The sequence below is a fragment of the Bos javanicus genome, chromosome 8 (assembly GCF_032452875.1).
Source record: "Bos javanicus breed banteng chromosome 8, ARS-OSU_banteng_1.0, whole genome shotgun sequence".
Taxonomy (NCBI): Eukaryota; Metazoa; Chordata; class Mammalia; order Artiodactyla; family Bovidae; genus Bos; species Bos javanicus.
In genome coordinates this window covers 75163383-75186592 of record NC_083875.1, presented here as the reverse complement: position 1 = coordinate 75186592, position 23210 = coordinate 75163383, and the positions used below count along the sequence as shown (strand labels likewise).

At 45.9% G+C, this 23210-nt stretch overlaps 1 protein-coding gene across 3 annotated transcripts in view; it reads right to left on the bottom strand.

The window, feature by feature from the left end:
- The window catches only part of PTK2B (protein tyrosine kinase 2 beta), a 65499-nt gene extending 42630 nt beyond the window's left edge, over positions 1-22869 (bottom strand). For all 3 annotated transcript variants that reach the window (XR_009738123.1, XM_061425900.1, XM_061425901.1), the window contains exon 1: positions 22629-22869. Coding sequence is in view for 2 of the 3 variants with exons in the window: in XM_061425900.1 (XP_061281884.1) it covers positions 22629-22832 (204 nt within the window). In the remaining variant the exon portion in view is untranslated. The remainder of the gene's footprint in view (positions 1-22628) is intronic.
- Positions 22870-23210: the final 341 nt, after the last annotated feature.

Genomic DNA, 23210 nt, shown 5'->3' with positions numbered 1-23210 from the left:
CCCCCTAGGTTTCCTTCTAAAACACAACCAACTTCTATCATAGGGATGTTGGGATAAGGTTAAATCTAGATCCTTAGAGTGGAAATTCATTAAGAGATTCTTCATCCAACAGATTTTCACAGGAAGATTGATCTCAGCTTCAGGTAGGGAAGAGTATAAAGTGTACTATTTGGGGGGCTGCTTGATACTGAGCAGGCTTTTACCAGAAGGCATTCTTCCTAGAGGAGGAAACCTGAAGCTCCTGGGGGGAGGAAGCTTTACCAAATGGCTACTGCACCCACCATCACCATCACCGTCACCCCACTAGTTACTGACGAAAGGATGTTGTACATAAAAGAACTTGGCTGCTCTTTGTCCTCGCTTCTGGGAAGGGAGCTTCTGAACCCCTGAAATTTCCTAAGTATCACTTGCTGCTGCTAACTGCTAAGTCACTTCAGTCGTGTCCGACTCTGTGCGACCCCATAGACAGCAGCCCACCAGGCTCCCCCGTCCCTGGGATTCTCCAGGCAAGAACACTGGAGTGGGGTGCCATTTCCTTCTCCAATGCATGAAAGTGAAAAGTGAAAGTGAAGTTGCTCAGTCATGTCCGACTCTTAGCGACCCCATGGACTGCAGCCTACCAGGCTCCTCTGTCCATGGGATTTTCCAGGCAAGAGTACTGGAGTGGGGTGCCATTGCCTTCTCCAAAGTATCACTTAGAGTATCTTTATTGTTCCTGGTGGGTTCCTTGGACTGAGGTTTATGCTGATGAAGTGATTCATGGTGGGCCCCTGAAAAGTCTCATGAAGGGGGCTGGCCTTGTTGGAAAAACCAACCATGTCATTAGAGGTTTAGAGCTTTGAATCATGTGATATTAGCCTGGCTGAGGAGGAGGAGGTGGAAGGTTGGAACATCAAATCAAATAGATAAAGAAAATGTGATACATAAATATAATGGAATATTACTCAGCCATTAAGAGGAATGCAATAATGCCATTTGCGGGAATATGAACAGACCTGGAGATTGTCATACTCAGTGAAGTAAGTCAGATAGAGAAACAAATATAATATGATATCTCTTCTATGCAGACTCTAAAAAGAAAAATGATATAAATGGATTTATTTACAAAACAGAAATAGACCTACAGATTTTAAAAATGAACTTGTGGTTGCCCAGGGGAAGGATGGGGGATGGGACAGTTAGGGAGTTTGGGATGGACATGTACACACTGCTATATTTAAAATGGATAACCAACAAGAACCTACTATATAGCACAGGGAACTCCATTCAATGTTATGCGACAGCCTGGTTTGGAGGAGAATGGATGCATGTATACGTACGGCTGAGTCCCTTCACTGTTCACCTGAAACTATCACAGCATTGTTAATCAGCTCTGCTGCTGCTGCTGCTAAGTCGCTTCAGTCGTGTCTGACTCTATGCGACCCCAGAGATGGCAGCGCAGCAGGCTCCCCCGTCCCTGGGATTCTCCAGGCAAGAACACTGGAGTGGGGTGCCATTTCCTTCTCCAATACCCCAGTAGAAAATAAAAACTTTAAAAATAAAATAAATAAAAAAGGAGACGCTTCTTTTCAGGGGGTGGAAGGGAGAAAGTGGCTTAAGTGGAAGGGGGCCCTAGAGTGAGCTGGGCAATCAATTTAAAAGAAAAAAACTTAGAGGTTTGACATGATCTCACCATGGAGGCTTCTGCCGCCCCTCTCACCCTTCACTGCCTCTTCTCTCTTATCCACACAGCTTCTTGTCCAAACGGTGGGAGCAGCAGTATCAGCCCTCTGCCCACAGCTCATAAACTGTCATTAATGAGTTCCATATTTCTTTCTCTATGAATAAATCACTTCGAAAAACAATGGTATAGGATGTTTACCTACTCACGAAATTGCAATATGTAACATGATAGAAAGGAGGGGGGAAGCTGTCTTAATTGTATCAATTGTTATTGAGCTAAGTCCAGGATTCTTTTTTTTTTTTTGCTACAAGAAAATCTTTCCTTCTGCCCATGTGAGGGCTACTGAAAGGCAGGCCCCCAATCAGCCTATGGCTCACAGCTTCGGATGTGCAAACAGTGGGATTTCTGTGGCTTTTCCTCCTGCTTGACGGACATAAAAGTATTGGCTTTATCAACCAGCGTGAAGACTTCAGACTGTCTTCACCTCTCTCCCTGTTCTCTGGCATCTCCTCGTACAGGTCAGAAACAAACAAGGGGCAGGACCAGATGCCTATCCCCATGCCCAGGATAATTTAGTTCTAAAGAAAAAAGATCATCTGAGCAATTAATTCCTCAATCCATTTTCTTGCTCTTTTGTTGGAGTTGAGTCATATTTTTTTCCATCTGAAGTTGATTTCTTTTTTGAAATTGATTTTTATATATAGTGTGAGGGCTCAGACAGTAAGGAATCTGCCTGCAATGCGGGAGACTGGGCTTGATCCCTGGTTGAGAAGATTGCCTGAAGAAGGGAATGGCAACCCACTCTAGTATTCTTGCCTAGAGAATCCTATGGACAGAGGATCCTGGGGGGCTATAATCCAGGTTGCAGAGTCGGATATGGCCAGCAACTAAACCATCATGCCTGATGTCACACCCCTTACTGGGGGAAGCCTGCAACCAGGGATTGGTCACCGTGGGGGTTTCAAGCCCCTATCCTTTCATGCCCAGCAGAGCTGTCCCATCCCAGCTCCAGTGCTCCCTGTGACGTGTCCTGTCACAGCCCAACTCTTTTCTCTGCCCAGTCCTGTTGTTTTTATCACTCGCTCCAGGTGAGGTTCATGGGCATGCTCACTGATGCTTCCTGCCTGCAAAGATCATTAGGGTCTGCTTTCTGGGAACCCACCCAAGGCTCTGGCCTTCATTTGCTTTCCAGGCTTGATCTAACTCACTCTCCTTACTTCTTACTCTTTGGCTTATGAAAACAAAATGATGGAACTTAGGGACTTCCTTGGTGGTCCATAGTTAAGACTTCATCTTCCAATGCACAGGGTTTGGATTTCATCCCTGGTCAGGGAGCTAAGATCCCACATGCCTCTTGGCCAAAAAACCAAAACATAAAACAGAAACAACATGGTCCACATTTTAAAAAAATCCTTTAAAAATAGTAGAAATTAAAATTTTAATAACTTGAAACTTCGGTTTTATAAAGTCCTGCTTGAATTGTACTTTAAAAGTTACCCCTTTGAGATGAAAGGCACATTTAAGGCGGTGACTTTTGTTACTGGGTTCTCATTGTCTAGACAATAAGATCCAGACTCTTTAACATGAGGCATAAAAGGCCCTCTGGAATTTTCCTCCGTGTGTTTTTTCCAGATCATCTCCCATGCTGACACACAATGAATTTTAAGCACCTGCCATCTCCCAGTATTACTCTCCATGCCCAAGAGGCTCTTCCCTCTTGGAGGATGCCAGGTCCCCTCCCCTCCTGTCCTCTCCTGATTGAGTTGCATCAAAGCAGTCAGTCCTAAAGGAAATCAACCATGAATATTCATCGGAAGAACTGATGCTGAAGCTGAAGATCCAATACTTTGGCCACCTGATTCGAAGAGCCGACTCATTGGAAAAGACCTTGATGCTGAGAAAGACGGAAGGCCAAAGGAGAAAGGGACAGCAGAGGATGAGATGGTTAGATAGCATCACCAACTAAATGGACATGAGTTTGAGCAAACTCCTGGAGATAGTGAAGGACAGCAAAGCCTGTTGCAAAGAGTCAGACAGGACTTAGCAGTTGAACAATAACAACAAGCTTTCTGAGGTCCCCTGGGAAGCCCTGCCTGAATTGCCTTGACAGGGTTTGTTTTCGTCCCTGGGTTCCCAAAGAAGTTTGCACACTCTAAGATGCTGTTGGGCTTCCCTGGTGGCTCAGATGGTAAAGAATCCGCCTGCAATGCAGAATGCGGGAGACCTGGGTTTGATCTCTGGGTTGAGAAGATCCCCTGGAGAAGGGAACAGCTATCCACTCCAGTATTCTGGCCTAGAGAATTCCACAGGCAGAGGACCCTGGAAGACTGCAGTTCATAGGATTCCAAAGAGTCGGACATGACTGAGTGATTTTCACTTTCATGTTTGTCTTTCAGGTTGCTGTTATGGATTGAATTTCCCACCCTCCCCACTGGGATATGTTGAAATCCGAACTGCCAGACCTTAGAACATGACCTTATTTGGAAGCAAGATCTTTAGAGACTAATCAACTTAAAATGAAGTAGTTAGAGCGGACCTTAATCCAGTATGACGGGTGTCTTTATAAAAAACAGAAATTCAGGCGCAATGAGAGTTACACACCCAAGAAGAATGCCATGTGAAGATAGGGGATCTTGTTGCAGAAACCAGTAATCAGGAAATCAAGCATCAAACTCGGTAAGTTGGAGAACTCAGGTTTATTAGGCTGATGGGCCCGGAGGAGTTAACACTCTAAGCTCTGAGCCCCAAACAAAGGGGTTACAGAGTTTTTATAGACAGACTATAGTGGGCAACATTAGCTGTTAATAGGCTGGTTTAAACTAAGGGGTTTCGCGCACTGGGAACAGCAGTCAAGATGGGGAAGGGGTTCCTGACCTCTACACGGAGAGGCATGATTAAGCAGGTTTGCAGGGGCTTGCAAAAAGCAGCACAAGAGTGAGTGAGATAAGCTCCAGTTTCTAGTATTTTAAGTCCCTACTTTCTGAGACTACATGATATAGGTGATCCAGACTTTGCAAGGAGCAAGCTGAATTACAGAGGCAGAAAGAGCAGGAGGTTATGTAAAATTTTTACTTTTCCTTTTCATTCTGAGTGATACTTCTGCAAGCCCAGGAATGGTAATGGTTGCTAGGAACCACCCAAGGTGAGGAAGATGCAAGGAAACATTGTTCTCTTACAGGTTTCTGAGGGAGCATGGCCCTGCCAACAACTTGACCTTGGACTTCTAGCCTCCAGATCTGTGATAAAAATGAATTTTTGTTGTTTTGACTCACCCCACTTGTGTTACTTTGTTAGAGAAGCCAGAAGAAATGAATACAGACATTCACCAATTAGAACTAAGACAATGGTTGATATTTGTCTTTCTAACCTTTCAAATGCAAGGTCAGAAGCCAAACCTTACATACAATATTATCCTCTTGACAAGCCCAGTGCTTGGCCCACAGGAGAGTCTCAAATACTTCAGGGATGAATGAATGAGTAAATGAATAGAAGCCAGCTCTCTGGATAACAAGTCAGGGTTATGAGAAACAGGGACCAACATTAAAAGATGTTCAAGAGATCAAGAGTGTGGTGACTAATGACATCACCAAGACTTTGGCATCTATCAGATCCAGCCAAGACTGTGCAGTAGGCCATGACCAGGTTACCTAACCTCTACTTCCTCATCTGAAAAATGGGGAGAATACCTCTTTCGTTATGAGATTTTTGGATGGGATTAGATAACGTGCTATAAATATAAGGTGCAGATATAAAATTATAAACATGTAACACTGTCCCTTTTCCACCTTCTAAGGAGGTTTCCATGGACCACTCAACTCTTGAACTTAGGTAGCATGAACTTGGTAATGGGGAGTGTGAAGCAATGCAGTTGAATTTGAATTATACACTGGAAGAAACAAACAGTTGACAGTACGTGTGCGTGCTAAGTCGCTTCAGTTGTGTATGACTCTGTGCAACGCTATGGATGGTAGCCCGCCAGGCTCCTCTGTCCATGGGATTCTCCAGGCAAGAATACTGGAGTGGGTTGGCATGCCCTCCTCCAGAGGGTCTTCCTGACCCAGGGATCGAACTGGCGTCTCTTACATCTCCTGCATTGGCAGGTGAGTTCTTTACCAGTAGTGCCACCTGGGAAGCCAAAGAGTTGACTAAGGGAAGAAAAAGAATGGATTTTGCCATGAGCAGTAGAGGGAAGGAAGATAAGCGCCTTCGTGGGCTGGATTTTACAAATTTAAAAAAAATGCAAGTAAAGATATTTTTGGTCTGCAGTCAACCGGATTTGATATTAAGACATGGTTATAAAAATGTTTAAGAAATGTTGCTATTTTTCATAAAAGTGATCCCTCAATGATATTTTTTCCCTAAGAGATTACAGTAAAGATTCAAACTGATTTCTAATTATTTTTAAATAGCAGACTAATAATTTTTTTGGAGTGTGAAACTACTAAGATTGGCTTCAAGGATAACAAGCTGGCCAAGCTTTTGGTGGGTTCCAGACATGTAAAGAGCTTACGTAGAAAGCTTACGTAGCAAGCTTACCTAGCCTTAAAGTAACACAGAAGAGTAGGTGCTTAATAAACAGTGGCCATTGTCAGGGTGGGTCGGCAAAGAAGAAGAGATGAGCCTGGCTCAAGGTCAAGTTATCCTGGGAGTTGGATTAATGAACTCAAGAAGTCTATTTTGTCATTGTTTTCATCACTAAGTGATGTCCAACTCTCCTGAAACCCCATGGACTGTAGCACGCCAGGCTCCTTTGTTCATAGCATTTCCCAGGAAAGAATACTGGAGTGAGTTGCCATTTCCTTCTCCAGGGGATCTTCCCAACCCAGGGATAGAACCCATGCCGCCTTCATTGCAGGTGGATTCTTCACCATTGAGCCACCAGGAAGATCCCCAAGAAGTCTATAGCTGAGACATAAAATTTGAGAGCCTGAAATAGAGTCTAAAGTTGCCTGATCAGAGGCTCCTCTGACTCCCAGCCTGAGTGGGAGCTGGAGGCCTGGGAAATGGACCCATGGAGAACCTGTCTGAGTAGAGGCTGAGGGAGAAGGAGAGAGCCATGGTTACCAGTAACTTCCGGTAACAGCTCTTCAGCTCCATCAAAGGGGTCCAGGTGGCTAAGGAAAGCTGTCACTGGTAAAAGAATCTGAGACCATTTCTAAGCTGAAGACAGTCCTGGTGGGAGCAGGCAGCTGACGAATGATGAATGAGCCTCAGAGGATGTCATGTGATGGCCATGGAGAAGTCGCCCGGGAAGAAATAATGCAGAGAAAAATGACTTCCTTCTGCCTGGAGCAAGAAAGCCACAAAGGGTTTTGCATTCCCAGGGCAAAGCTCATGATAGCAGGCTTCTTCTTTTCCCCTTCAGCCACACATAGAGGCAGGAAGTGAAGTTCTGAGAAAGTGCAGAAATAGGTGGAAAAGGACTTCTTTTTAAATGACTTGTACAAAATGTAAGAGGTGTCTCTGGAAAATATTCTGTTAAGAATAAGACCGTTCTGTCAAATATTTGGATTTACTAATAAACCCCAAGGAAAGACTTTGGCTGCCAAGCTGAGATTTATTAATAGAGGGAGGAGGAATGAGATAATCCATTATGACAGAACCAAGAGGACTTCATGTACTTCTTTTTTTCTTTCTCATTTCTTTAAATATTAATTTTTTTTCATTTATTTATTTTTGGCTGCACTGGTTCTTCATTGCTGCACGCAGGCTCTCACTGCATGCAGTGATCGGGGGCTACTCTTCATTGAGGTGCACGAGCTTCTCATTGGAGTGGCTTTTCTTATTGTAGAGCACAGGCTCTAGGTGCCCAGGCTTAGTTGCTCCGTAGCATGTGGGATCTTCCAGAACCAGGGATTGAACCCACTTGTCCTCTGCAATGGCAGGCGGATCCTTCACCAGTGGATCACCAGGGAAGTCCCTCATGTTCTTCTTTGAAACAAGTCTTCCTACCAAAATATCTCTTGAAGTCATGACTCACTGATTTGTTTGTGTGGCATATAGGGTCTGCCTTAGAGCGAGTTTGCTTCAGTGTGACAGGTGAAGCTTTATTCTCACATAGGGCGATGGGTTCCAGGTTGTTCATTTCACCATAATGCTTCATAACTCACATCAGTGAGTGCTAACAGGCATTGGCATTTGGGGCCAGATGATTCTTTGCTGTGTGGTGCCATGTGGCACCCATGGCTGCAGCCTACTGAATGTCTCGCCCCGGTCATTCCGACAATGATGATAACGTGACAAGTGAAAAAGAAGGCCCCTACATGTTTCCAAATGCCAGGTTCCAGGAGATGTGGAACAGCCCTCAGGGTGAACTGTCAACTCATCTATTTGGTACTGTTTTCTTCTGCATGTATTGATACCAAAAATTACACAAGAAAACCTCTCAATGATTCTCATCCATGCATTCAATAATTAACATACTCTTGCATCAGGCTCCCTTCTAGGTGCGGTGGATACAGCAGAGAATGAGAGAAAGTCCTGTACCCGGGGAGCTCCCATCCTAGTGCAAAGATAGATAGGAATATCTGCATTGTATCAAGAATCTGAAGGGCTTCCCAGCTGACTCAGTGGTAAAGAATCCACCTGCCAATGCAAGAAATGAGGGTTCAATCCCTGGGTCGGGATGATCCCCTGGAGGAAGAAATGGTAATCCACTCCAGTATTCTTACCTGGGAAATCCCATGGACAGAGGAGCCTGGTGGGATACAGTCCATGGGGTCATAAAGTGTTGGACATGACTGAGTGACTGAGCACAACACAACATCAAGAATCCGAAATGTGTTTATATCTTGGATTTAGTTTTATGCCTGGAAGTGTGCTATAGACTGCTGGTGTGACCCCCAAATGCATATCCTGAAGCCTTAATACTCAATGGGATGGTAGCTAGAAGTGAAGCCTTTGAGAGGTGAATAAGTCATGACGCTGGAGCCCTCACGTAGGAGACTAGTGCCCTTATAAGAAGAGACAAAAGGGTAATGAACATTTTCTCTGTCACGTGAGGACAGCAAGAAGTGGCCATCTGCAAGCCAGGAGGAGGGCTCTCACCAGAACCCAGCCCTCCTGGCACCCTGGTGTTGGATTTCCAGCTTCCAGAACTGGGAGTAACAAATCTCTGTTGTTTAAGCCCTGTAGCCTGTGTTATGTTCTGACAGCAGCCATGTTGTTATGGTGGCCACGCTGTTACAGCAGCCAAAGCATAAATTGATGAACTGATTCAAACCCCAGAAATATTCTGTATACAAAGAAACTCACTGTAGCAGTTATAAACACAGCAAAAGCCCCAGCATAAGCCACCAGTCCAAATAGTTTGAAAAGGCCCATGAAAGTGATGGGAGGACCACATGGGGTTTATGTGCTAGTATAATTTTACAAAAATTGTATAAAGAGCTTGTAATCACCTTTGAAAACAGCTTCTATTATAAAATGGGAGGTGTAGTATATATATACCCTGGGGGCTCAGTGGTAAAGAATTTGCCTGCCAAGCAGAAAATGCAGGTTCGATACCTGGGTCAGGAAGATCCCCTGGAGAAGGAAATGGCAACCCACTCCAGTGTTCTTGTCTGGAGAATCCCATGGACAGGGGAACCTGGTGGCTATAGTCCAAGAGTCGGACATGACTTAGCGACTAAAAAACAGCAACAACAACAGCAAGTACTATTATTAAATGAACATGTATTCCATTCTACATATCGTTGGATTCAATTTTCTAATATTTTGTTGAGTATTTTTGCCTCTATATTCGTGAGAGATAATGATTTATAGTTTTCCATTCATGTCTGTCTTTCATATATTCTTGTTATACTTGTAAAAAACTTTGAAAATAAATGTCTAAATTTGGCTATTATATTAGGCTTAGTTTAGCAGATGAGGCATAAGAAATCCACAGTGAAATAAGAGCAGACATCAGCTTCCAGTCCGAGACAAATGGTAACTTTTGCCTACATGCTTGGCTTACATGCTACCCGGTAGAGACCTCCTACCCAACTTATAGGATAAGCTCTTAAGAGATACACAAACTCCCTGTGCAATATAACACTTTAAAATTAAAATGCTGACTGGACAGCAAATGTCACAGGGTCAGAGAAAAACAATGGCCAAAACTCACTCAGGTTTTGATGAAAGTTACATTGAACAACTATTTTGCCTTCTGGATCCTGGAAGCTCATATGTAAAAGCAAACCTCACTGATGCAACCACAGCAATACAATCTACAGCTCCACAGATATTCAAATATTCAGACATTAATAAGCTCATAAAACTTAGACCATAATTCTAGAGTCTTAAGTAAATTTAAAGATCACTTAATTTGATTCAGTTTTTAAATGAAGAAACTGTGAGCCTGGGAGGTCAAGTGACTTGCCCAGGAATATACAGGAAATTCTATTTTAAGCCAGCTGAAATGCTATTAACTCTCCTATACTTAATCATTTTTGAAGGCCAAGCTTCCTTGAGGTCAACTTCCTCCTTGTCTTTACATCAAGTGATGTAGGAGATTCCTGGTCTCCTTTGTGGTCTACAGGCTCAGCTCATTCACTCATTCATCCATTTATTCTACAGACATCTGAGTGTCTGCTTTCTGTTAGGCACTAAGTAGCCACTGGGGAGATAATGGTGAATGAGACACAGTCCCGGCTTTCCAGGAAGCCACCTCTGTTTAGAGGCTGACAAGAGGCAGGCACCGTACAACCTTTCTAGGGCTCAGATTAGGGAAACGGGAGCACAGTGGCACCACCTCCAACCCCACGAAACCCACCTACACCCCACCCCATCCCACCTACTCTTGTCACTTTTTCACAGATCCTCCAAGACTTCTAGTATCTTAAGAGCTCTCAGATCCTCTACCATGACTCCGTAGCCTGGGCTCTGCCCCACCTGGGTGATGGTTGATAATCCTTCTCCAGGGCATGTGAGCTAGGTGGGCAGCCTGCAGGCAGAAGTGGGTACTTCGGGGCAATGACCAGTCCCAGCAACCTGAGATTTCAAAGCAGTGAATTTTGGATGTGACTTGGAAAACTCATAGTTTCAGTCTCCCTGGTGACTTAGCTTGTTTGCCTCATCTGGGAAGACTGTAGTAGGGGTTATATGAACCCCTCTGCCTGCCCTATTCACAGCATCTCTTAGCATTCAATGCCACTGACCCCAGACACTGCCCTCTGTACACATCAGGTCAGTCCAAAACTCTCTCTCCCTTGCTGGAATCTAGAGTTGAGACATGGAATTCCAGCCAGTCTCTGTTGACTTTATAACTGGAGTTCATCCATCTACCCATCCATCATTAAGTAACTACTCAATTCAGCAAACTGGGAAAACAAAAGCTTGCTCTCTCATGGAGCTTATTTTCTGTTGGGAGGATGGTTAACAATAAACAAATAAGCATAATAATATCATGGGTCCTAATAAATACCAGGAAGACAAACAAAGAAGGCAGGGCAGCAGAATGACGGTCAGGAGAGGCTGCTGTTCTGTGTGGTGTGTTTGTGTGCGCTCAGCTGTGTCCAGGTCTTTGCAACCCCATGGATTGTGGCCTGCCAGTTTCCTCTGTCCATGGGTTCCCCAGCAAGAATACTGGAGTGGACTGCCATTTCCTTTTCCAGGGGATCTTCCCAACCCAGGGATCAAACCTGGGTTTGATCTCCTCCATTGTAGGCAGATTCTTTAACATCTGAGCCATTCTATGTAGAGTGGCCAGCAAAGTTCTCTCTGATAAGGGGGCATTTGAATGTATCTCTGAAGGAAGTCAGGGAGAGAGGGATGGCCTTGTGAGGGGAAGGATCTTCCAGGCAAAGGGACCAGATGTACAGAGTCCCCAGGGGGAGCATTTATGAAGCTCTGTGTGCTTGGCACATTTGGGGAACTGTAAAGAGGCCAGTGGGGCTGAGGTGGGGAAGATACAGAGGAGATGACGTCAGAAAAGGTCAGAAGACCAGGCCAGAGGTCAGCAGACTTTTTCTGGAAGGGGTCAGGTAGCAAATACTTCAAGTTTTGTGGCCAGATGGTTTCTGTTGCAACTACTCACTTCTGCTATTGTAGCTCAAATGCACCAGAAATAATACACAACAAGTGTAGTTAGGTCCCCCCGAAAACTTGTTAACAAAAACAGGTAGTGAGCCATATTTGGCCTGCAGGTCCTGTTGCAGGTCAAGGCAAGCACTTTGGATTTTACCTTGGGTGAGGAAGGTAGGCACCAGAGAGTTTAAAGCAGAGCAGTGATATGATCGAAGGTATACCTTAACTATATCCCTCTGACCTGTGTTTGAAAAATTCACCATGTCTGCTGCCTGTGGAATGGAGCACACAGGGATACAGGCAGAGGCAGTAAGGAGGTGAATGCGTTATTCTAGGTAAGAGATGCTGTCGGCCTAGACCAGGGAAGAGGCAGCAGAGGTGCTGAGGAGGAATGCTCAGAATCTGGATATGTTTTAATAGTCGAGCAGACAGGATCTCCTAATGCATGAGGTACAGAGTGTGACAGAAAGAAAGAATTCAAGGAGGACTCGGAGGTTGACAGCTAGAGACACGGTCACTGAAAGAACAGCTGCAGTTGGTGGAGCTGGAAAGACTGGTGGAGAAGTGAATTTCAGGAGAGGATTCTGAGCTGTTTCTTCACACGGAGGTGGGCAGCCAGTGGAGATGGTGGGCAGGTAGGTGTACCTATGGCCTGGGGTCATGGAAGGAGCCAGTACTACACACTTAGGTGCCACTGGGTAAAATCAGAATTTCAAGCTCTGTGACTGGATGAGGTCACCTGCTGAGGGACAAGGGACCAGCCCATGGTGTCACCTGGGCTGACTGTCATCGGAATCGGGCTGGGGTGGGGACAGCCCACAGCCGGCCAGCAACCAAGAGTCTCAGGAGAGGGCAGGGCAAAGTGATAGGCCTTCATCAGCCTGTGGTCACTTTCTGACACTTGGCCTTGTATCAGTGTGGATGTAAAAAGGTTGCAAAGTACTCACACCACCCTGTGTACTGTGTACACAGGCCTATGGGCTCCTGAACGAGGGTACCAGCATCTGCCATTGTAATCCCACTGAGGGTTTGAATGGTGGCCCCCTGAAGATGGGTCTGGGTGTCTGGGAACCTGTGATCATGACTTCATTTGCAAAAAGGGTCTCTGCTGATGCCATCAAGTTCAGGATCTCAAGATGAGATCATTCTGGACTATGTGAGGTAGGCGACAGCTCTTAAATCCAATGACTGGTGTCCTTATAAAAGACACACAAAGGAGTGAAACAGTGAGAGAAGAGAATGGAACGTGAAGATGAAGGCAAAGAGTGCAGTGATGCAACCGTAAGCCCACAAGCCGAGGAAGTCTGGAGTGGCCAGAAGCTGGAAGAAGCAAACAAGGATTCCATCCTAGAGTCTCCGAGGCAGCCCAGTCCTGGGACCCCTTGATACAGGACTTCCAGTCTTGGGAGCCATGCGAGAAAACACTTTTGTGTTTTAATCCACAAGGACCACAGTGATTTACAACAGCCGCTCTAGAGAACAAATAACAACAGCAGGACAAGTTCTGAGTTTTCCACGCACCTAAGGGATAATTTTTAAAAAGTGCCTGAAGAACAAAGTAATCAAAGTTAACATGATTTATCACTCTGAAAGCATTCATTTAGATGTGCTAAAAGCCTGTACCTAACAAGGACATTCAGTGATGCGACTGCCATTTAAAAATAGAAATGTGAGCACTGGCACCTCACTGCTAATTTGCGGACGTCATGAATCTGGGTGCGCAGTGAATAAAGGGCCCAGAGGTCTGCACAGTTGCCTCTCGCTCACCTCTGTGGGTGTTGGGGGTGGGTGGGCTGGGCTGCCAAGCACACACAGGAAATGGGGAGAGGGTGTTGAAAGGAGGAGGTCCTTGCGAATGTACCTCTCTTTGTCTCACTGTGTCTCTGTGGTGTCGATCTGTGGTTTCCTGGCTGAACCTTTGTCTCGGGTTTCCAGGGACTGGTCTCACGCATGGGGGGCTGGTCTTGTGTGGCTCTTTAGGGTAACCTTTCTCTTAGCAATAGTAGCTTCCCAGGACACGAATTCCTTTCCTCTTATCCCTCAGCCTCATGATCTTCCCTCCGGAGACACATGATAAGGGCAGCTTGGATTGTTCTGGAAACAACCTGAGCCCATGAACTGTGGCCTGTAGACCCTCCTCTGACCACAAAGAGCTGTTGGTCTTGTGTCTGCTGAGGCTACTGTAACACAGGACCACAGACTGGGTGGCTTACATGCCAACATGTACTCCTCAGAGTTGGAGAGGCTAAGTCCAAGGTCAAGGTGTTGGCAGATCCAGTTCTTGGTGGGCGTTGTCTTCCGGTTTGCAGAGAGCCGCCCTCTGGTTGTGTTCTCACATGGCAGGGGACAGAGCTCTTGTCTCTTCACCTTCTTCTCAGCACACTAAGACCTCATGGAAGCTCAAAGGTCACGACCTCAAGCCCACCTCGTAGTACCACTGCACTGGGAGTCAGGACTTCAACATACGGATTTTGGAGGGGGCATGCCTGCTCAGTCACTCAGTCATGTCGGACTCTTTGTGACCACCATGGACTGTAGGCCACCAGGCTCCTCTGTCCATGGGGATTCTTCAGGCAAGAAGATGAGTGGATTGCCATTCCCTTCTCCAGGGGATCTTCCCAACCCAGGGATCAAACCCACATCTCCTGCATTGGCAGGGTGGGTTCTTTACCACTGAGCCACCCAGGGGTAGGGTGGGGAGGGGGCACATGTTCAAGCCATAATACCCTGTGTCTGGTTAAGTGATAAGTTTAAACTCAAGAGTAACTGGGATGAATGTCTGACAAGATAGGGCAGGGACAATGGGTGGCAGCATCTGGGATCTGCCTCTCTGGGAATATTCTGGGATGTACTGTAAGACCACTGAATCTACAGGGAGGGCAATGAGTCCAAGCAGGTGTACAGCAGGCTGCCTTTGGACTGGACTGTGCTCTCCTCACACGCCAGGTGAGTGGCCTTTACTGGCCGCCCCACAGCCTGGAATCACTGCTGTAGAGGGGAGGGGACAGAACTGGACCAGCTGGGAAAGGGCACAAGATGGCTCTGTCTCTGACCCTCCCGGGGATGTAGGCATGGATTCTAAGTAGGGTGATGCTTCGGGACTAAGTAAGGGTGGATCTTTTTGTTTGTTTGTCTTCTTTTGTACACATGTCATGTGGGATCTTAGTTCCCTGACCAGAGAGTGAACCCGAGCCTCCTGCAGTGGAAGCACAGACTCCTAACCACTGGACCCCCAGGGAAGTCCCAAGGACAGATATTGATCACAGCTTTTCAGCACAATAGAGGCTGGCCGAGGGAGAGGGTTTTAATGTGGGGGCTCTGCTGACATCCTTGGAACCACACCGAATCACAGACAAGTGCCTCATTTTCTGCTTAAGGCCCTCCTGTGTGAGACACAGATGGTCCACTGATGGAGAGAGATGGGTCCATGCAGGGTGTGGGTCAGCTGGTGTCAGCAGGGGAGAGAAAACACCACGAACCAGCCAATCAGTGTGTTATGCAGAGAGGAGTGAGAATGGCACTTAGCTGTAGGTGATTTATCCTCCGAATCATGATGCTCTTGAGATTGGCAGGGGTACTGTTCATATTCATTCCTGGACAGTGTGTGGAAAGAAGGACTCCCCCATACAACTGGGACATATGGTCAACCTACCCTAAAGAAAGAGAGGAGAAGGAGAAAAGAGGAGGGAGAGGAAGACGGGAGAGAGAGAGAAAGGAGAGGCTGTAAGAGTCAAAGAGAGACGCCCTGTGTGGGCACGTCTGGGTGGCACTCAGCTGGCTGTTTGCAAAGTGTTATCTTAACCTCTTTCCCGACAAGCAAATTAGCATGTTAGAAAAATATATGATGATAGAAGCCTCCACTTGCTCCAGAGCTCCCCCCCCACACAATTTCCTATGAATATCAAACAAAAGCGAAACAAGAAATCAAGAGGAGCAATCTCCATTTCTCATTCAGCACGTTGCTCCATTCTCTCCAACACCTGTCTAATTTCTGCTGGGTCCTAAACACAGGGGCCAGGGCTTATTTACAAAGCTTTTAACAACCTAGAGAAAACATCCTGAGGCAACTGTATTTATGTAGAAAGAGGCTGAGAAAAAAGGGGAAAACACAAGATCAGCAAGTAGACATGGAGTAACTATGTTTTGGAAATGTGTTGCCAAGTGGATTGTACCAGGGCCATTCTCCATGGCTTCTATTCCATCAGACACAATTCTGACACCTCCACTATTTGGAGGTCAGAATTTCTGGAGTGTTCTTGTGGAAGGACAAGTGCTTGGCAAGCTTGAAAGGACTGGCAGTACTTTGACGCAGAGAAGATGGTGAAAGAAGATACAGAGCTGCAAGGAGAAAAATCCATCAGAGCATGAAGCCCAGTTGGGGAAAGAAATACTGGAAGCAGAGGGTGGGAGTGGCCAGTCTAGGAGATTCTTGGGCAGGGAAACTGGTCTGGATCTAAAAGGACTGGAACACAGCATCTACAAAAAGGCCATGAAAGGCTAAACAGTTCCTTGATGTTTAGACCAAGCTCTTTTGTACTCTGTGCTCTCACAGAAGTTCTGTCTTCCTGTCGGAGCACTTGTCTCCATTTGTAAAGGTTCATTCATCAGTGGGGGTCAGTGTCATTCATTACTGTGGGTCCTTGGCCTGAAAGCCCATTGAAAGCAGGGATTGTATTTGTGTTTGGGGGTTTGGTTTTACTTCCAGGCCACAACCGGCATGGTGCCAGGTACATGGGGGCACTCAACACATCCTTGTGGAATGGATGATGAAATTATTCAGGACTTCTTCATTGATGATTTTACCCACATTCATGGCTTTAACCACCACCCAGAGGCTGACAAGATCCAAGTATCTATCTCCAGCCCAGTTTTTCCTCCAGAATCACGTATCAAACAGTCTACTCAACATTTTCACATATATAACATGACATGAAAACGTCAGAGCATCCCAGTTGCTCTCGACAGTCCACAACTGGTTCTGGGATCTCCCTACTCTCCAACTAGTTTCTCTTCAAGTGTCTTTCACCTTAGGGAGTGGGACCCTGACCACCTGAACTAGAGCTGCTGTTCTTGACACCTTCTTCTTTGTTTCTGAATCTCTGGTTCATTAGCAAAACCTTTCATTTTCATCTCTTAAATTTTCTGGATTACAATCACTTCTCTCCCTAAACCATGGCGATTAAGAGTGCAGGCTCTGGAATTTGGATTGCCTGGGTTTGCAAACAGGTTCCACCACTTACTAGCAATTTGCCTAACACTTCGGAACCTTATTTCCATATATAGAGAATGGAGATAATAGTAGTATGTACTTCATAGGTTTCTTCTGAGAAGTTGATGAGATAATACTTATGATGCACTTTCAAAATTGCTAGTTGCTATTATCATCACCACCGCCATAAGCAGTACCACTATTGCATCACTACCACCATCATCACCATCACTACCATCACCATAACACCATCATCACCACCACCATCAATACCATCAACATTATGATCATCATCGATCCTCACCATCACCACCGCCATCATCATCACTATTACTGCCACCATCATCACTGTCATCACCATCACCATGAATGCCATCATTATATCATCACCATCATTACCACCGGCACCATTAGCACCACCACCAGCACCATCAACCCTATCAAGATTACCATCACCATCATGATCACCACCATCACCTCCATGGCTAGAGTCTCAATCTAAACTACCATCATCTCTTATCTGGATCATCACGATAGCCCCCTAACATCTTCTCACATCCATTCTTGCCCTCTCCAATCTATTTTCCACTGTGTAACCCAAGTGATCTTTTAAAAACACAATCTCATGTCACTCACATATTTAAACTCTATCAGTAGCTCTCCATGGAAGATGGGGTAAAATCCAAAATTGTTAACATGGTTTAACTACTCAACATTGGACATCCTTTAGCCTCAAAACTAACAGATGTATTGGTCACTTCAGGATCTTAGCAAAAGCTCTTTCCTTTGCCAGTAACACTGTTTCTCTTGCTTTTTCCTCTTTCCTTCCTTACATGAGCAAAGCCTCTCTGGAATGATAACATTCACGGTCTCTGCTCTCCAACTGACTGCACAATGGCTTCTTCCCCCATCTTTTCATTGAAATTGACCAGAAAAAGAGCATTATAGCACTTGCTGGTGAAGTCAATGAGTCTATTTTTAGCCGTATCTGACTTGACCTTTCTGAGAATCTCACACAGCTAACCACTCTTTCCTCAACGTTTCCTCTGCCTTTGTCTCTCCTTCCTGCTCTCTTAGTTCTTTTCATCTTCCTCTGGATGATTCTTTGGTTTTCCTTCATTTGCCCCTCTTTATCAGCCCCTTAGAAATCGATTGCCCAAGGTTTCCTACTTAGAACCTTTCTTTTGCTCTTTTCATTCTCCGTGGGTGATCCTACCTATTCATATGATATCCACTGCATAATGACTCCCAAATCCTCATCTCTAGGGCCTTTCTCCCTCCTCAGCTTCAAGTCCATGCTCCTCTATGAGGGTGTTTCATAAAAATGTCAAACAGAACACTCATAAAGCTGAAATCTCAGAATGTCCTTCCTTTCTCTGTTGGTATCTCAATGAGTGGTATCAACACCCATTCAGTTGCCCAAGCAAAAGCTTGAGTCATCCTTGTTTCCTTTCTTTCTCTTCCTCCCTACATCAAGTTAATCATCAAGTTCTGTTGACTCTGCCTGTTTAGATGCACTTGGATCTGTTGACTTGTCTTTGTAACCTATGCCACTGCCTTAGTTCATCATATCCCACCTACACGACAGCCATGGCTTCCTAATTCCTCTGCCTTTCACCAGCCTTTCCTCTCTCCTACACTTTTTGTACTTTGGTCAGAATTGAGGGAAAACAGATCCCTAAATGATTTCTTAGAGAACTGGTTCTCCAACTCATACAAGAAAGGGTTTCTTAGGCAAATCAGAAATGACTGACTTAAGAGAACAGCCTCAGATATGCAGATGACACCACCCTTATGGCAGAAAGTGAAGAGGAACTAAAAAGCCTCTTGATGAAAGTGAAAGAGGAGAGTGAAAAGTTGGCTTAAAGCTCAACATTCAGAAAACTAACATCATGGCATCTGGTCCCATCACTTCATGGGAAATAGATGGGGAAAGAGTGGAAACAGTGTCAGACTTTATTTTTGGGGGCTCCAAAATCACTGCAGATGGTGATTGCAGCCATGAAATTAAAAGCCGCTTACTCCTTGGAAGGAAAGTTATGACCAACCTAGATAGCATATTGAAAAGCAGAGACATGACTTTGCCAACAAAGGTCCGGCTAGTCAAGGCTATGGTTTTTCCTGTGGTCATGTATGGATGTGAGAGTTAGACTGTGAAGAAAGCTGAGCGCCGAAGAACTGATGCTTTTGAACTGTGGTGTTGGAGAAGACTCTTGAGAGTCCCTTGGACTGCAAGGAGATCCAACCAGTCCATTCTAAAGGAGATCGGTCCTGGGTGTTCTTTGGAAGGAATGATGCTAAAGCTGAAACTCCAGTACTTTGGCCACTCATGCGAAGAGTTGACTCATTGGAAAAGACTCTGATGCTGGGAAGTATTGGGGGCAGGAGGAGAAGGGAACGACAGAGGATGAGATGGCTGGATGGCATCACCTACTCGATGGACGTGAGTTTGAGTGAACTCCGGGAGTTGGTGATGGACAGGGAGGCCTGGCATGCTGCAATTCATGGGTTGCAAAGAATTGGACACGATGGAGCGACTGAACTGAACTGAACTGAAGAGAACATCACTGCTGTGGCTCTTTATTAGAACCCATCATGCAGAACAGCATATTAAGGATTCTAAGAAGTCCTGTCACAAAGGAATTGGTTCAGAATTATTTAACCAAGGATCTCCAAACGCCTTTGACCATAAAAAAACCTTCTCCAGAATGCACTTCCTAACATCTTGCAGGACACTACAAGCTGTTTCAAAATACAAATCTGATCATCTTACTTTACTTGAAGATATGACAGGTAAGTGGATAAACACTAAAAGAAGATGATTTTAATTTTATTCTACAGGCAATTAGAAACCCTTGGGGATTCTTGAGCAGGGTTAAGACATAATACCCACACAGTCAATAATTTCCAAGGACTGAGCTCCTGCTATATTCTGGATGCTTCTCATCTACCATCTCTGATCCTTAACAATGAGGCTACAGGCAGGCATAATCCTTAGGTGAGGGACCTGAGCCAGGTTGGCTAAGTGTTGGGTCTAAGGCCATACAACCAGTAAGGGTGGAGTGGTATCAAGCTCAAGGTCTAGATAATTTTAAAGCCATGGTTGTTTTCAGTGAGCAGGTGACATGCTGCCTCTAGGACAGATGTGAAACAGGAAAAATCAGAAGGCTGGGACATAAACTCCTAGGAGGCTATCACTTCTTTCTTTGTTCTTTTTCCACCTCTGTTTTCATACTTCTCCAGATAATACTTCAAGTACTAGCCATTCTTCACTTTTGCTTAAGATTTTTTGATGTGGATCATTTTAAGTCTTTATTGAACATATTACAACAGTGCTTCTTTTGTGTTTTGGTTTTTTGGCCATGACGCATGTGGGATCTTAGCTCCTTGACCAGGGGTTGAACCTGCACCCCCTTCATTGGAAGGTGAAGTCTTCATCACTGGAGGCCAGGGAAGTCCCTGAGCCATTCTTTCTAAGCTCGGGTCTCCTTGCCCTTTCCGTAGGCTTTTGTATTTTTTCTCCTTAAGCACCCAGCAAGACATCAAACGGCTCCAGGAAAGCCTCTCTCTTGCTTGAAAGCTGTGTGTCTCTAGTGCCTGTCTGAGCCCAGATTCCTCAGCTTGATATTCTAAGCCCTCCCTTATCCACCATCAGATTTCCCTTCTGATCTTGACTCTAGATACTTTTCTAAATATAACCCATGCCCCAGCCAAACCCAGCTACCCACGGTTCAGCAGCCTCTCTGTCTTTGTCCTTGCCGTGTCCTCCTCTTAGAAAGCCCTCTTCAGTGCTGCCTCTTCCAATCCACCAATCCTTTCGGGTCCCCTTTCACCATACCTCCACAGAACATGGGATTCCCTGGTGGCTCAGATGGTAAAGAATCTGCCTGCAATGCAGGAGCCCTGGGTTCAATCCCTGGGGTGGGTAGGTACCCTAGAGAAGGGGATGGCTATCCACACAAGTATTCCTGCCTGGGAAATCCTATGGACAGAGGAGCATGGGGTTGAAAAGAGTTGGACATGACTGAGCAACTTAGCATGCATGCACACCACAGAGCACATCCTAATCTGATTAATCTAACCACATGCTCTTTGGGTTTCAGCCCCAAAGGGCAAGAAGGTGCTCCAAACATGGAAAGTGGATTGCCTTCTGAAATTAAACTGTAAACCCCATTGTAGATGGCATCAGCTATCTGCAAAGATGATATACCCAAAGGAAGGCTCAAGAAGTAGAGAGTTAAGGAGATCTGAAAACATCCTTTTGGAGGAAAGTGCCTAGGACTTACTTCTGGGACATAATTGTACACACATATCTGGAACCATAAGATACAGACAAGACCCTCATCAGATCAGTTATAGGAAACAGAGGGAAGAACCAAGCCAGAATCAATTGTGACAATAGGCCAAGACAGTGACCTAATCAATTACATTTGGCTCAGTGTGTTGAAGCACAGCATGTGCACAGACAGAAAGGAGCCAAATGCACAGATGTGGAGAGGCTGCTGCCAGTGCCGACTGGAAGAGACGCTTGCCGAGTCTGGGAAATGCTGACTTCCGGGACATGGCAGGGTTGCTGATTAAAGAACTGAAGATGGTTCATCCAGCTCACTCAGATCTGATGAGTGTTCCCAAGATCCTCCTGCTTCCTTTGTTCAAATGACAAACCCAGCAAAGCCAGCTCTGGAGAATCAGTTTGGCTTTGGCTTACTTTCGCATCATCAGAAAGGAATACTCTGAGCAGTGGAAAACGATATCCTTGCTGTATCTATCTCAAAGGTTCAACCAGATAATGTAGAGGGATTGATTCAGGCATGTATAGGAAAGAAAGAAAAGTGTTAGTTGCTTAGTTATGTCCAACTCTTTGTGACTTCATGGACTGTAGCCCGCCAGGCTCTTCTGTCCACCGGATTCTCCAGGTAAGAATACTAGAGTGGGTTGCCATGTCCTTCTCCATGGGATCTTCCTGACCTGGGAACTCAACCTGGGTCTCCTGCATTGCAAGCAGATTCTTTACCATCTGAGCCACAGGGAAGCCCCATGTAGATAGGAATTGTTCAATAAATGTTGCATTTAAAATTAATCGGTGTATTGTGGCTCTGCTTTTGATGACAAGCTCTCATACATTTGGTTAAGGTGAGTTAGCTTCCTGGTGTTAAGGTGCCCTGGTGACTGTGGGTACTTGGATTTGCAAAACAGATTCTGTGACTCTGGATGAGAATGAACCTGTTGAAGTACAGCCTCAGAAAGGGCCTGGCAACCAGATACCTGGTCAAGGGCATCTCTAGTTTATTACCATCCTCTAAATGTCTCCACAGCTCCCTTTTCTAAGCATCCAGGGCATGTCTGGAAAAGTCACTCTTGTTCTGTGTTCAATGCAATCACTTGTGTTATTCCAATTCCATGAGAGTGTGAACTCTTTGAGGGGGGAGGGAGCATGTATATCTCTTGCAGAGCCTCAAATGTCATAAATAAGGAACAAGTTGAAATGAGATAAATCAAAGCTTGAGCAAATGATCTAGGGTTTGAAGGAAGGCTACACACTCTGCCCCCACCTCTAGAGCTGCAGAGCCTTGGAGAGGAAGCCCAGAGCTGCAGGAGGAGAGCATCCCTCTGGTGCCCACCCCTCCCCGCCATCCAAGGAGTGTATACAGGAGAGCTGTCAGGCTGAAGGAGAGATGCTCAGCCACCCAGGAAGAGTGAGGGAGAGACGGACAAATGGATGGAGCAGGTGGCGCCCGCCACACTCACCCGGATCTCGGTCTGCACAGTGCATTTAACCAGTTTGAAGTTCTTCCCAGAGTTGAAGCTGTTGCCATAGAAGCAGACCTTGAGGATCCTCACGTCTTCCTTTTCCACGTCTACTGGCACCACCACCATGGGCTCTGGGGGGCCCTCAGGCCGACGTAATGTGCCCACCTTCACTCGGCTCAGGGCCTCAGACACCCCGGACATCCTCTCTGACGGTGGCTAGGACCAGCACATCGCAGTCCTGCGGAGACAGCAGAGGGATAGCCCTGAAATGATGGGTGTGAGCCCACCTGCCTCACTCCCCAGGGGCAGCACCCAGCAAGCACACATCCTCCTACTCCTGAAGACTCCCCTTAAAGGCATCCGGCTCGGAGGATGGGGAAGCGGAAGTGTAAAGGAGCAGTCTGAATGAACATCCAGGTACCAGCCAGAGGACCTGGTGCATGCAGGCGGGCACTCTCTGTGGGGGGCCCCTTCTCCCCATCACTTTCCTCCTCCCACACTGGCTCCTAGGCAAGGGGCCCACACTTTGCAAACGCAGCTGTGAGAGGAGGCGGCCCCAGTATGGTTCCAAGGCACAGC